This window comes from Mastigoproctus giganteus, chromosome 2 (genome assembly GCF_048544385.1).
Source record: "Mastigoproctus giganteus isolate SK-2022 chromosome 2, ASM4854438v1, whole genome shotgun sequence".
Lineage (NCBI taxonomy): Eukaryota > Metazoa > Arthropoda > Arachnida > Uropygi > Thelyphonidae > Mastigoproctus > Mastigoproctus giganteus.
The window spans coordinates 254,046,930-254,060,362 of record NC_143576.1 but is presented as its reverse complement, the minus strand read 5'-3'; the positions used below and the strand labels follow the sequence as shown (position 1 = coordinate 254,060,362).

Below are 13,433 nucleotides of genomic sequence, written 5' to 3'. Positions count from 1 at the left end.
TACAGTGGGATCAACTGATGATGTTATGAATGGTGAATTCTAAATGGGAAGACTTCTAGGACTTAATTTTGGAGGCTACTAGGCTTTTCTTTCCAACTAAAAAAATACTCTTCAAGGTTTAGGCTTAAATGGATGTCAGATGAATTAATGAGGTTAGTGGCAGAGAAGAAAAATGTATGGAATGTATATAAAGTATCAAGTGACAAAGAAGCCTATGACAGATATAAACTAGTCTGTAATAAAGTCACAAAGAGAGGGGGATGAAGGGATCCTCTTACAAAGAGAGGCTTAAATTCTGCAAATTGCAGTGGCTGGAGACTAGGCACCTGCACGGTGATCTGATTGAGGTGCATAAGGCCTTGAATGGGTTGAGCACGCTGAATTCTGATGGGATCCTTCAACTTGTTCAGATTACGAACCTAAGGGGGCATAAATTCAAATTAAGAAAAGACAGATGTAGAATAGATGTGCGGAAATTTGCCTTTTGGAGGGAATGGTGTGATTTTTTTTTTTTATTTTGGCTGGAGCTGCATAAGCTCATACACTTGCTTTCTTGCTCACATGCCACTACTATTACTACTACAACACCATAAAGGCAGAGACAATTCTACCTCACTAGCTCACATTTTATTAAAGCACATTTCTGGGGGTTACTACCATAAAACAATAAAAACAATTTCCAGTTGAGTTTCTGCTAGTGGAATCTGTTATAATCTCGTAGTAAACTCGATCTAATTGCATTTGCAATAATACCGATAGCTGGAATTTTACGTTATTATGGTGAAATGCGTTTCCCCTTCACTGATATAAAAAACAAATACATTTTCAGACTCTTCTCTTCATTCCTACCGTGTTGCATTCAGTTGGGGGTGATTTCAGTCCGACTGCCATTTCTTGTAAGCACAAAGGCGAAACATGCATACGTGAATTCGGTTCATGTTATATACAATATTGTTCCCCTATTTATAAATTGTGTATGATCGAATTTGTGTAGTGTAAACACATGTTATATGAGGACTGACTGTACTTGGATTTCAGGAAAGCTTTTGATACTGTTGCACATCAATGCCATGTCTCTCCAATTTGTACAGCAGTTGTGCTGTACAAATTGGAGAGACATGGCATTAAAGGTAAGTTTCTACAATGGATAAAGGGATGGTTGAGTGGGAGACGACAGAAAGTTGTAATCAATGGACACTGCTCCTGGTGGAGAAATGTTATTAGTAGAGTTCCCCAGGGTTCGGTGTTGGGCCCATGGTTGTTTGTATATTTATAAATGATATTGATGAAGGTATTGATGATATTGATCAGGTTTAATGTCCATGTTTGCAGATGATACACAGGTTGGCAGGTTTGTTAATGACAGTAAAGGCAGTATGTTACTCCAACTGGATCTAGATACTTTGGGCAATTAGGCTGAGAAGTGGAAACTGAAGTAGAACACTGACAAATGCGAAGTACTGCATATAGGTAGCAATAACCGAAAAGAAATGTACCAACTGTGTACTACACTCAAGGAAGTGGAAAGTGAAAAAGACCTGGGGGCCTTTTTCACTTTCATTGCGCAGTCGAATATGAAGTTCGCTGAGCAGTGCAGATGGGCTGCAAGGGCAGGTCATGGAGTCTTGTCAATGATATATAGGAATTTTGCTAGAAGGGACAGGGATGTGATTATACAAGGCAATGGTCAAGACTCACAGAGTACTGTGTACAGGTCTGGAGACCTCAATTTAGGAAGGTTGAAGAGTTGCTTGAATGAGTACAAAGAAGGGCAACAAGATTAGTGAAGGGGAAGAAATGGGTGCACACTTACGAAGAAAGACAAGTTCTGCCATTGCAGCGCCCGGAGAGTAGGCACCTGCGAGGTGATCTGATTGAGGTGTATAAGGCCTTGAGTGGCTTGACCAAGCTGAATGCTAATGGGATTCTTCCTCTTGCTCAGATTAAGAACCTGAGGGGACACAGATTCAAACTGAGGAAAGATAGTTGTGGAATAGATGTGCGGAAATTTGTCTTTAGCCAGCGGTAGTTGATTGACAGAACAGATCTCCATCTTTTGTTGTGGAAGTTGATAGCCTAAATAAATTTAAGGTTGAGCTGGACAGGCATTTGGAAGGAATGGAGGGGTGAAATGTGAGGGGTTTTTTTGGCTGATGCTGCATAAACTTGCTTTCTTGCATCGTATGCCTCGACTAGTGCTAAAGGGGCACAATAAGTTTAAATTCAGCTCTGCCTGACAAGGTATGTCTGCCAGGGGCAAAGACATACCTTGTCAGACATACCTTTATGACGTTGTAAAGCATACGTTATCTTTTTAAGGGCACAAAGGGTGATACTGTTGTACACGTTGTCACCAATGACATTAAGAGTAGGAGTTCTGCAGATTTACTTAACAAGTACAGGTCAATGTTGCAAAAAATTTGTGAAATAGGGTTAAATTTGAAAGTGTCTGCAATTCTGACCAGACACGATAGGAGGGAGTATATGATGAGAGCCTTGTCACCCAATTCGGGCCTGGAGGAAATGTGCAAGGCTCAAGGGGTAAAATTTTTTTCAGCCTGGTCTGTGCTTGTTAACAGGAGAGACTGCTTCTACAGGAATGGGATACACTTAAATTAGGTTGGTCGGAAAACTGCTAGCTTGGAGGAATTCACAGACTAAAAGGTTAAAAGTAGCCGCAGGCAGATGTGAAGGTGATTCTTGCACAACTTCTATTAGAATAAGCAGCAGCATGGAGTGAGGGGTGTTAGGAGTTTCAGGCACTAATGGCAGTCATCGTGACACAGGTGGGTATATGGGATGTGTTAAGGTAACTAATAATAAGAATAGATAAATGTATACTGGCATGTATACCAATGGTAGAAGTATAGTAAATAAATTTGATGAATTTGAAGTGTTGGTCAACACATCAAAGGCAGATATTCTTGGGATAGCAGAAACGTGGTGTCACTAATATAATGCAGAACTAGAATTTGGGGAGTACAATGTGTACAGAAAGGATAGACTGGATAGAAAGGGAGGAGGTGTTATGCTGTTAATTAAGAAAAAACAAAATCAAAAGAAGTGCATCCAGTTGATATAGATGAACAGTGCACTGTTGAGTCAGTTTGGTGTGACATAAGCACTGCGAAAGCAAAAATAAGACTAAGAGTGTGTTATAGGCCTAATGACTCGAATGAGTACAATGAACAATTGTACAGAGAAATAGTGGGCTAGTAGTAGTAGTAGTGGCATGTGATGTAAGAAAGCAAATGTATGAGCTTATGCAGTATCAGCCAAAAAAAAAAAAAAAAAAAAAAAACACACCATTCCCTCCAAATGCCTGTCCAGTTCCTCCTTAAATTTATTCAATCTATCAACTTCCACAACGACAGATGGAAGTTTGTTCCAGCAATTAACCACCCGCTGGCTAAAGGCAAATTTCCGCACATCTATTCTACATCTGTCTTTTCTTAATTTGAATTTATGCCCCCTTAGGTTCGTAATCTGAACAAGTTGAAGGATCCCATCAGAATTCAGCGTGCTCAACCCATTCAAGGCCTTATATACCTCAATCAGATCACTGCGCAGGTGCCTAGTCTCCAGCCACAGCAATTTGCAGAACTTAAGCCTTTCTTGGTAAGAGGATCCCTTCATTCCCCTCACCAATCTTGTTGCCCTTCTCTGTACATGCTCAAGTAAATCTACATCCTTCCTAAAATGAGGCCTACAGACCTGTACGCAGTACTTAAGTCGTGTCCTGACCATTGCCTTATACAGAGGGATAATCACCTCCTTTTCCCTGCTAGCAAAATTCCTATATATCATTGACAAAACCCCATGACCTGCCCTGGCAGCCTGTCTACATTGCTCAGAGAACTTCATATCTGACTGCACAATTACTCCCAGGTCTTTTTCATTTTCTACCACCTTAAGTGTAGTACCACACAGTTGGTACGTTTCTCTGGGGTTACTTCTACCCATATGCAGTACTTTGCATTTGTCAAGGTTAAACTTCAGTTGCCACTTCTTAGCCCATCTGCCCAAATTATCTAGATCCTGTTGCAGTAGCACACTGCCATTAACAACCCTGCCAACCTTTGTATCATCTGCAAACTTCGACATTAAGCCTGATATACCTTCATCAATATCATTGATAAATATACAAAACAACAGTGGACCTAACACTGAACCCTGTGGGACTCACTAATAACATTAGTCCAAGAAGAGCAGCACCCATTGATTACCACCCTCTGCCTTCTCCCACTTAACCATCCTTTTATCCATTGTAGCAACTTACCCTTAATACCATTCTGCTCCAATTTGTACAATAGTCTTCCATGCGCAACAGTGTCAAAAGCTTTCCTGAAATCCAAATATATGATATCAAAATTATTTTTTGCATCCAGTTCCTTTGTAACCACATCATAATATCCTATCAAATTTGTCAGACAAGACATTCCCTTAACAAACCCATGCTGTGTCTGAATTATTGCTGCAGTCTTGTCTAGATGATCCTGCAATGCATCTTTAACCAGCGACTCCGTTATTTTACCCGGAACAGAAGTTAAACTAACTAGTCTGTAATTACTCGTGTCACCCTTCGATCCCCCTTTGTGAATTGGGGATACATTTGCACATCTTCAGTCCGTGGGAACCTCCCCTGAGTCCAAGGATGCTCTCATAATTATGGCTAAGGGTTTGCTTAGTTGCTTTGCCGCCTCCTTTAATATAACTGGATAGTTCCATCCACCCCAGGTGTTTTTCTTAAGTTTAACTTCAACAATTTCTCTTCCACTTTGCTCTCAGTTATTAAGCACCCTGCTACAATTTGATAACCTTCTGCCATTTTCAAACCTTAATAACTCCTCATGTGTGAATGTAGATGCAAAATACTCATTCAGTTTGTTTGCTATCTGAGCAGGATCATGAACAACCGAACCATCGATATACAGTGGACCAATCAGATTCATCCCCTTCCTTTTAGAGTTTATATAAGTAAAGAAATCCTTGCTGTTTTTCTTAGCATCTTTTGCCAAGGATTTCTCGTAATCTGCCTTCGCCTGCTGAACCTCCTTTGTGACCTGATTACAGATTAACTTATATCTGCCCTAGGCTTCTGAGTCGCTTGATAATTTATATGCATCCCATGCATTTTTCTTCTCTGTTACGAGTCTCATTAGTTCATTTGACAACCATTTAGGCCTAAACCTTGAACAATATTTCTTAAGAGGTATGAAACTTTTAGTAGCCTCCACGATTAATTTCTTGAATGCTTCTCACTTAGAATTTACTGTTGGTAACATCGTCAGTTGATTCCACTGTACAGAATTTAAAAACTGTCGGAGACCACTGTACTCGCCTTTATGGAAGCAAAAACCCTTTCCTTTAACCCTGATGGTAATTAAATCTTTAAGTAAATCCCACGTCAGTACACTGTCATCACTGCCACCTAGTGGTTCTTTTATCTGCAAGTTCCTAATACATGAATGATCACTGCTGATAACCAGATCAAGAGTATTACTTTCTCTGGTTGCCTCTCAAACATGCTGCTGCAGAAAACAATCATCCAATAAATCCACAAAAGTCTGACTAGTGTGTGAGTGCCCAACCCACAAGTTCCAGTCAATATCTGGGAAGTTAAAATCCCCCATTATAAGATTCTGATTATAGTAAATCAGAATGTCTTGTAATAGGGGATTTTAACTTCCCAGATATAGACTGGAACTTGCGGGATTGGTCACTCTTACACTAGTAAGACTTTTGCGAATTTATTGGATGATTGTTTTCTGCAGCAGCATGTTCAAGAAGCAACCAGAGAGGGCAATACCCTTGATCTGATTATCAGCAGTGATCATTCGTGTATTAAGAATTTGCAGATAAAGAACCATTAGGTGGTAGTGATCACAGTGTACTGATGTGGAATTTACTTAAAGATATAATTACCATCAGGGGTAAAGGAAGGGGATTTTGCTTCCGTAAAGGTGACTATAGTGGTCTCAGACAGTTTTTAAATTCTGTAAAGTGGGACCAACTGATGATGTTACCAACAGCAAATACCAATTGGGAAGCATTCAAGGAATAATAGTGGAAGCTACTAAATGTTTCATACCTATTAAGAAATATTGTTCAAGGTTTAGGCCTAAATGGTTGTTAAATGAACTAATGAGACTCGTGGCAGAGAAGCAAAATGCATGGGATGCATATAAATTATCAGGCGACACAGAAGCCTATGATATATATATATATATATATATATATATAAAAGCTAGTCTGTATTCAGGTCACAAAGGAGGTTCGGCTGGCAAAGGCATTACGAGAAATCTTTGGCAAAGAATGCTAAGAAAAACAGCAAGGATTTCTTTACTTATATAAACTCTAAAAGAAAGGGGACGAATCTGATTGGTTCACTTGATATCGACGGTTCGACATTTGATGATCCTGCTTTGATAGCAAACAAATTGAATGAGTATTTTGCATCTACATTCATGAATGAAGAGTTATTAAGGTTTGAAAGTGGTAGAAGGTTATCAAATTGTAGCAGGGTGCTTAAAGATTTTGCAATAACTGAGAGAAAAGTGGAGGAGAAATCGATGAAGTTAAACATAAAGCACCTGATGGGGTGGATGGGATCTATCCAGTTATATTAAAGGAGGCGGCAAAGGAAGTAAGGAAACCCTTAGCCATAATTATGAGAGCATCCTTGGACTCAGAGGAGATCCCCCATGGACAGATGTGCAAATGTGTCCCCAATTCACAAAGGGGGATCAAAGGGTGACACGAGTAATTACAGAGCAGTTAGTTTAACTTCTGTTCCAGGTAAAATTATGGAGTCACTGGTTAAAGATGCATTGCAGGATCATCTAGACAAGACTGCAGAAATAATTCAGACACAGCATGGGTTTGTTAAGGGAAAGTCTTTTCTGACAAATCTGATTGGTTGTCATGATGTGGTTACAAAGGAACTGGATGCAAAAAACAATTTTGATATCATATACTTGGATTTCAGGAAAGCTTTTGACACCGTTGTGCATGGAAGACTACTGTACAAATTGGAACAGAATGGTATTAAAGATAAGTTGCTACAATGGATAAAAGGATGGTTGAGTAGAAGACGGAGTGGTAATCAATGGGTGCTGCTCTTTGCGGACTAATGTTATTACTGGAGTCCCACCGGGTTCTGTGTTGGGTCCACTGTTGTTTTGTATATTTATCAATGATAATGATGAAGGAATAGCAGGCTTAGTATCGAAGTTCGCAGATGATACAAAGGTTGGTAGGTTTGTTAATGACAGTAATGGCAGTGTGTTACTGCAACAGGATCTAGAAAATTTGGGCTGAGAATTGGCAACTGAAGTTTAACATTGAAAAATGCAAAGTACTGCATATGGGTAGAAGTAACCCCAGAGAAACAAACCAACTGGGTGGTACTACACTTAAGGAGGTAGAAAATGAAAAAGGCCTGGGAGTAATTGGGCAATCAGATATGAAGTTTTCTGAGCAATGCAGACAGGCTGCCAGGGCAGGTCATGGGACGTTGTCAGTGATATAAAGAAATTTTGTTAGCAGGAAAAAGGAGGTGATTGAGGTCTGGAAGCCTCATTTTCGGATGGATGTAGTAGTAGTAGTTGCAGTCAACCCATTCAAGGCCTTATATACCTCAATCAGATCACTGCGCAGCCACTGCAATTTGCAGAACTTAAGCCTCTCTTGGTAAGAGCATCCCTTCATTCCCCTCACCAATCTTGTTGCCCTTCTCTGTACACGCTCAAGTAAATCTACATCCTTCCTAAAATAAGGCCTCCAGACCTGTACGCAGTACTCAAGGCGTGGCCTGACCATTGCCTTATACAGAGGGATATTCACCTCCTTTTCCCTGATAGCAAAATTCCTATATATCATTGACAAAACCCCATGACCTGCCCTGGCAGCCTGTCTACATTGCTCAGAGAACTTCATATCTGACTGCACAATTACTCCCAGGTCTTTTTCATTTTCTACCACCTTAAGTGTAGTACCACACAGTTGGTACGTTTCTCTGGGGTTACTTCTACCCATATGCAGTACTTTGCATTTGTCAAGGTTAAACTTCAGTTGACACTTCTTAGCCCATCTGCCCAAATTATCTAGATCTTGTTGCAATAGCGCACTGCCATTTCTGTCAATAACAGCCCTGCCAACCTTTGTATCATCTGCAAACTTCAACGTATACCTTCATCAATATCACTGATAAATATACAAAACAACAGTGGACCTAACAACGAACCCTGTGGGACTCCACTAATAACATTAGTCCAAAAGAGCAGCACCCACTGATTACCACCCTCTTCTCCCACTTAACCATCCTTTTATCCATTGTAGCAACTTACCCTTAATACCATTCTGCTACAATTTGTACAATAGTCTTCCATGCGTAACAGTGTCAAAAGCTTTCCTGAAATCCAAATATATGATATCAAAATTATTTTTTGCATCCAGTTCCTTTGTAACCACATCATAATATCCTATCAAATTTGTCAGACAAGACTTTCCCTTAACAAACCCATGCTGTGTCTGAATTATTGCTGCAGTCTTGTCTAGATGATTCTGCAATGCATCTTTAACCAGTGACTCCATAATTTTACCTGGAACAGAAGTTAAACTAACTGGTCTGTAATTATTTGTGTCACTCTTCGATCCCCCTTTGTGAATTGGGGATACATTTGCACATCTCCAGTCCCTGGGAACCTCCCCTCGGTCCAAGGACGTTCTCATAATTATGGCTAAGGGTTTGCTTAGTTGCTTTGCCGCCTCCTTTAATATGTAGATTTGCTTGAGCGTGTACAAAGAAGGGCAACAAGATTTTGGTGAGGGGAATGAAGGGATTCTCTTACCGGGAGGGGCTTAAGTTTTGCAAATTGCAGCAGCTGAAAACTAGGCACCTGTGAGGTGATCTGATTGACATGTATAAGGTCTTGAATGGGTTGAGCACGCTGAATTCTTGTGGGATTCTTCCACTTGTTCAGATTACGAACCTAAGGGGGCATAAATTGAAATCTAGGATGAATACATGTGCAGAAATTTGCCTTTAGCCAGTGGGTGTTTAATTGCTGGAACAAACTTCCATCTGTCATTGTGGAAGTTTATAGGTTAAATAAATTTGTGGAGGAACTGGACAAATATTATTTAGAGCGAATTGTTTTGTAATTTTTCTTTTCTTTTCTTTTTTTTTTTAGCTGATGCTGCATAAGCCCATTCGCTTGCTTTCTTGATTCACATGCCACTACTACTACTACTACCACCTCTATTTCCTGATGACTTATTTATTTGCCAACAGGAACAGTGCAAGAATCACTTACTTCTCTGCCTTCGGTTGCTTTTAATGCAGGAGTATATACACATCTCTCAAGCTACAGGGTGTTTCATGTAAAACCGGCCCCAGTCACTGGCAAAATAATTAGAGAAATCTACAAAGGAGTAAAATGAGATAAACAGAAGAAAACTCAGTCAAAAGTAACTTTATTTATTCTCCCCGAATATACAGACAGTTATAAGAGATTCTGGAAATGACGTCCTTGTGTATCCATACAGTTTTGGGCGCGTTTAATCATATTCAAGGTGACCTGATGCAAAAAAAAGTGACATTGATATGCTCGGTATATCTTTGAAAGCTGTCATTCAGTTCATTTATTGTGTAGGGGCTGTGGTCATAGAAAAAAACTCTTCATGTCAAATATCTCCACAGGTAAAAGTCACACGTAGACAAATCTGGAGAACACTGCAGTCACAATCCTTTGCCAACCATGCTTTCCTCTGTGAAACTGTCATGAACACAGGGAAGTGACTCACGAGACGTATGTTGCCATCCTGTTGAAAGTAGCAGTTTTTACGCTTGTGTTCTATTAACCGAGTTCTCAAAAATCTGATGATAAACTGCTGTGTTCACTGTTGTGTCAAAAAATATCGGACTGATGATTCGATTGCCGGAAACTGCACGACATACCTCGATTTTCCGGTTGTGAAGCAGTTTCTGATGGAATTTGTTAGGATTTTCAAGAAAACCAGTATAAAGCATAATGAGAATTCACATGATCACAAAATGGAACCATGCGTCATCACTCATGAAATAAAGCAGTGGGTCAAGTTCCCCATCTGCAATCTTGTTAAGGAGTTACTCCCAATAATTCAGATGTTTTGCTGCATCAGGTGGCAGTAATTCTTGGACACAAGTCACACAATAGGGTTTCAATTTCAGGTAATGAAGTATACGAAAACAAGAAGTTAGCTTCACTCCAGTTTGTTGTGACAATTTCCTGACAGATTTTCCAGTGTGGCTAAAATTCTCCTTTGAAAGTTCAACACCACCCCTGGAGTCCTAACAGAGGGTAGACGATTTCTCAGTGCATTTACAACAGAACCTGCTGTCCGCGATTTTACAAGTAAGCACTAAATAGTACTCTTAGCTGGGATGGTAGTAAGAGGAAATTTCTCAGAAATCAATTCCTGTGTTTCCTTAAAAGAGCAAGTACATACATTGGCTTCCACTATACACTCACACAGCTATCACTTATGAGCGCCAAACGCCGACTGTATGTTGAGCAAAACAAACTTAAATGATTTGGCTAAAATTCATTCTTTGATCAACTTCATGCAGGAGTTGTTCAAAAATGAATATCAAACCAGTATGAGGCGGACCGGTTTTAGGTGGAACACCCTGTAGTAGTGTATCCTTCAACCCAACTAAATGTCATAACAAGAGAAAACATTATTTAAGATTATTTTATTTAAAGATTATCCCTTCTTTGTATTGTGTAATGCATTACAATACTTTAAAAAAAACATCTAGAAGCCTTGCAGAATGCACACTGAGCAATTAATCACTAAGTATAACTTACCATCAGTTGCCTGGGCAGTAACAGAAGTGGCAGCATCTTCTTCCATGGCTTCTGGCGCTGATTCCTCTTGGTTACCGAGGGCACTTGTTGAGCTCTTTCCCCTGGCAGAACCTTTGCTTCCCACCTGACTAGTTGGAAGATTCACAATGCGAGACAATGTCTCTAATGGCTTTAAAGCAGAATTAACAGTAGTGGCCATGTGAGGACTAGACAGATCTAGATTATGCGGTATTCTGGCTAAATCTGTTACGAGGCCTCTACGGAGAAGGACTCTAACAATGTTGTTCATGCTGAAAGAAATCACAAAGAGAATTTGTGCTCTAGAAGTTAAATTATTTATAATGCCTGTCTCCAAAAAAAAAAAAAAAAGCTTGTTTAAAAATTTGAATTTAGGAAAGTGGAATTTAAATTTTATATTTGGGAATAACAATGGCTCATTCAATTTATTTCAAGGCATTTATTTTCAATTTTTACACATTTGGCATCAAAATATTGGTACTGGTATTGGTGTTTAAGGGCACAAGGGCAGCTGAGGCCAAAATGTGACAGTTCCTATATTACTACCTTAAAGTAATATATCTTTTTTCCATTTTAGCATTAGAGAAATCCATATACAGTGGAACTTCTCTATTACAAACTTCTATTTAATGAATTTCTCTATATTACGAATTTTTTAGCCAAACATTGCACCTTGAAACGAAATTACATGTAAAATTAACCCCATATAGCGAAGTGTTAGTCTCTCTATAACGAATTTTAAAAAAAAATTAGTAAAACCACTTTTGAAGATTTTCAAGCATTTACTGCTAAACAGCCACACAAATATACGGCCTCCCTCCCTGTGAAATTACGGATTAGCATTTGGAATTAATCATCCTTTTAGTGAACACTTGTGGCCACTGATGCCCGTAGGACGGTCTTTGTTTCATTTTTGTTACAGTTATAAAACTAAATAGTTTCTTAAAAGTGGTCATAAACTTTATAATAAATAGGAGAGATTTGTAAATTGATGTTGGCCCAGGGGAAAACGAAATTCGCTGTGGTAAGCCTTTAGCGTACTGCGGCAGCAATACATAGAATGCTACCATAGTTGGTTTTTAGTAACGCCTACTGAGTGAAATTCGCTTCTCTCCTCAACCGTACCAAGTGACCTTCCTGTCCATCATTATATATGTCCGTTCTTATCTAACTGGACTCCCAGTAGATGGTTTTCATGAATTTTTTTTTTTCTTCTTTCGTTCTTTTAGAACAATCTATCACAGGCTATATGCTCTTGTATTTTATTTATTTTTCCTGAAAAGTAACATACGGCATACATTAACCGTAAATTTTCTTTCCTGTATATATGAATGTAAGTCGTATATTTCTCCAATGTGATTGATGGGAAAAGTCACGTGATACTGTTGAATTGGCAAGCGAACGTCATTGAGTAGGTGGTACTAACAATTCATAATATAGCCCGTGCAGTGAAGTTTGTGGTGTACGTATAAGCAAGAGCTGCAGTCCAGTAATTTTTACAGTTGCGGAAACAATGTCGAAGGGAAAATGTTTAGGTATTAATGATAAAGTAAAGATTCTTCATGATAATGACCAGGGTTTTAAGAAAAAAGATATTGCGGAGAAATATGGCATACCTGCAAACAGCTTATCTACGATTTTAAAAAATCAAGAATCAATTTTAAATGCAATTGAAGGAAGAGCAGACAAGAAGCGAATTAAGTTGTGTATATACGAAGATGTTGATAAAGCTGTTCTAAAATGGGTGCAAATGATACGTGAAAAGAATATACCAATATCGGGTCCAATAATTAAGCAACAAGCTCTGAAATTTGCACAGTCCCTGGGACATAGAATTTAATGCGAGAACTGGGTGGCTAGATAAATTTAAGAAGCCCCACAGAATTGTGGAAAAGGTTATTTGTGGAGAAAGTGTTAATGTAAGTGAAGAAGATTGCAACAGTTGGAGGAACAATACCTTAAAAGAAGATTTTGGAAGAATATGAAACTAAGAATGTTTTTAATGCTGATGAAATAGGTTTATTCTTTAAATGTTTACCAAATAGAACACTTCACTTGCTTTTAAGAATGATAAATGTTTTGGCGGAAAGCAAAGAAAGAATCATTGTGCTAGTTGAAGCAGATATGACAGGAAGTGACTTTTGGTCATTGGAATATCAAAAAACCCAAGATGTTTTGGAGGCACAAAATCTTTGGAAGTTAATAAAAAAAGCATGGATGACAAGTGATATCTTTGAAAACTGGATATTAAAAATAGACAAGCGTACAACAAAAGAAAAAAAGGAAAATTATGTTGGTAACTGACAACCTTAAGTATGAAGTCGTTTTTACTGCCAAACGTGACGTTAAAACTCCAGCCAATGGACCAAGGCATTATTAAAAATTTTAAATTTCATTATTGAAAGAGAATAATAATGAATATTGCCGATGCATTATCAGAAAATAGAAACTTGGAGGTAACAATTAACCTTAGAGATTGCATCTCTGAAATGGCAAAACTTTGGACAAACAATGTCACTGAATACACTATTCAAAATTGTTTTACGAAAGCGGGATTTGCAT

At 38.8% G+C, this 13,433-nt stretch overlaps 1 protein-coding gene across 6 annotated transcripts in view; it reads right to left on the bottom strand.

Annotated features, from left to right (window-relative positions):
* The window catches only part of HUWE1 (HECT, UBA and WWE domain containing E3 ubiquitin protein ligase 1), a 1,105,343-nt gene that overhangs the window by 454,554 nt on the left and 637,356 nt on the right, over window positions 1–13,433 (bottom strand). For all 6 annotated transcript variants that reach the window (XM_090389849.1, XM_090389845.1, XM_090389850.1 and 3 more), the window contains one exon: window positions 10,854–11,143. In XM_090389849.1, the coding sequence (XP_090245975.1) occupies window positions 10,854–11,143 (290 nt within the window). The remainder of the gene's footprint in view (window positions 1–10,853; window positions 11,144–13,433) is intronic.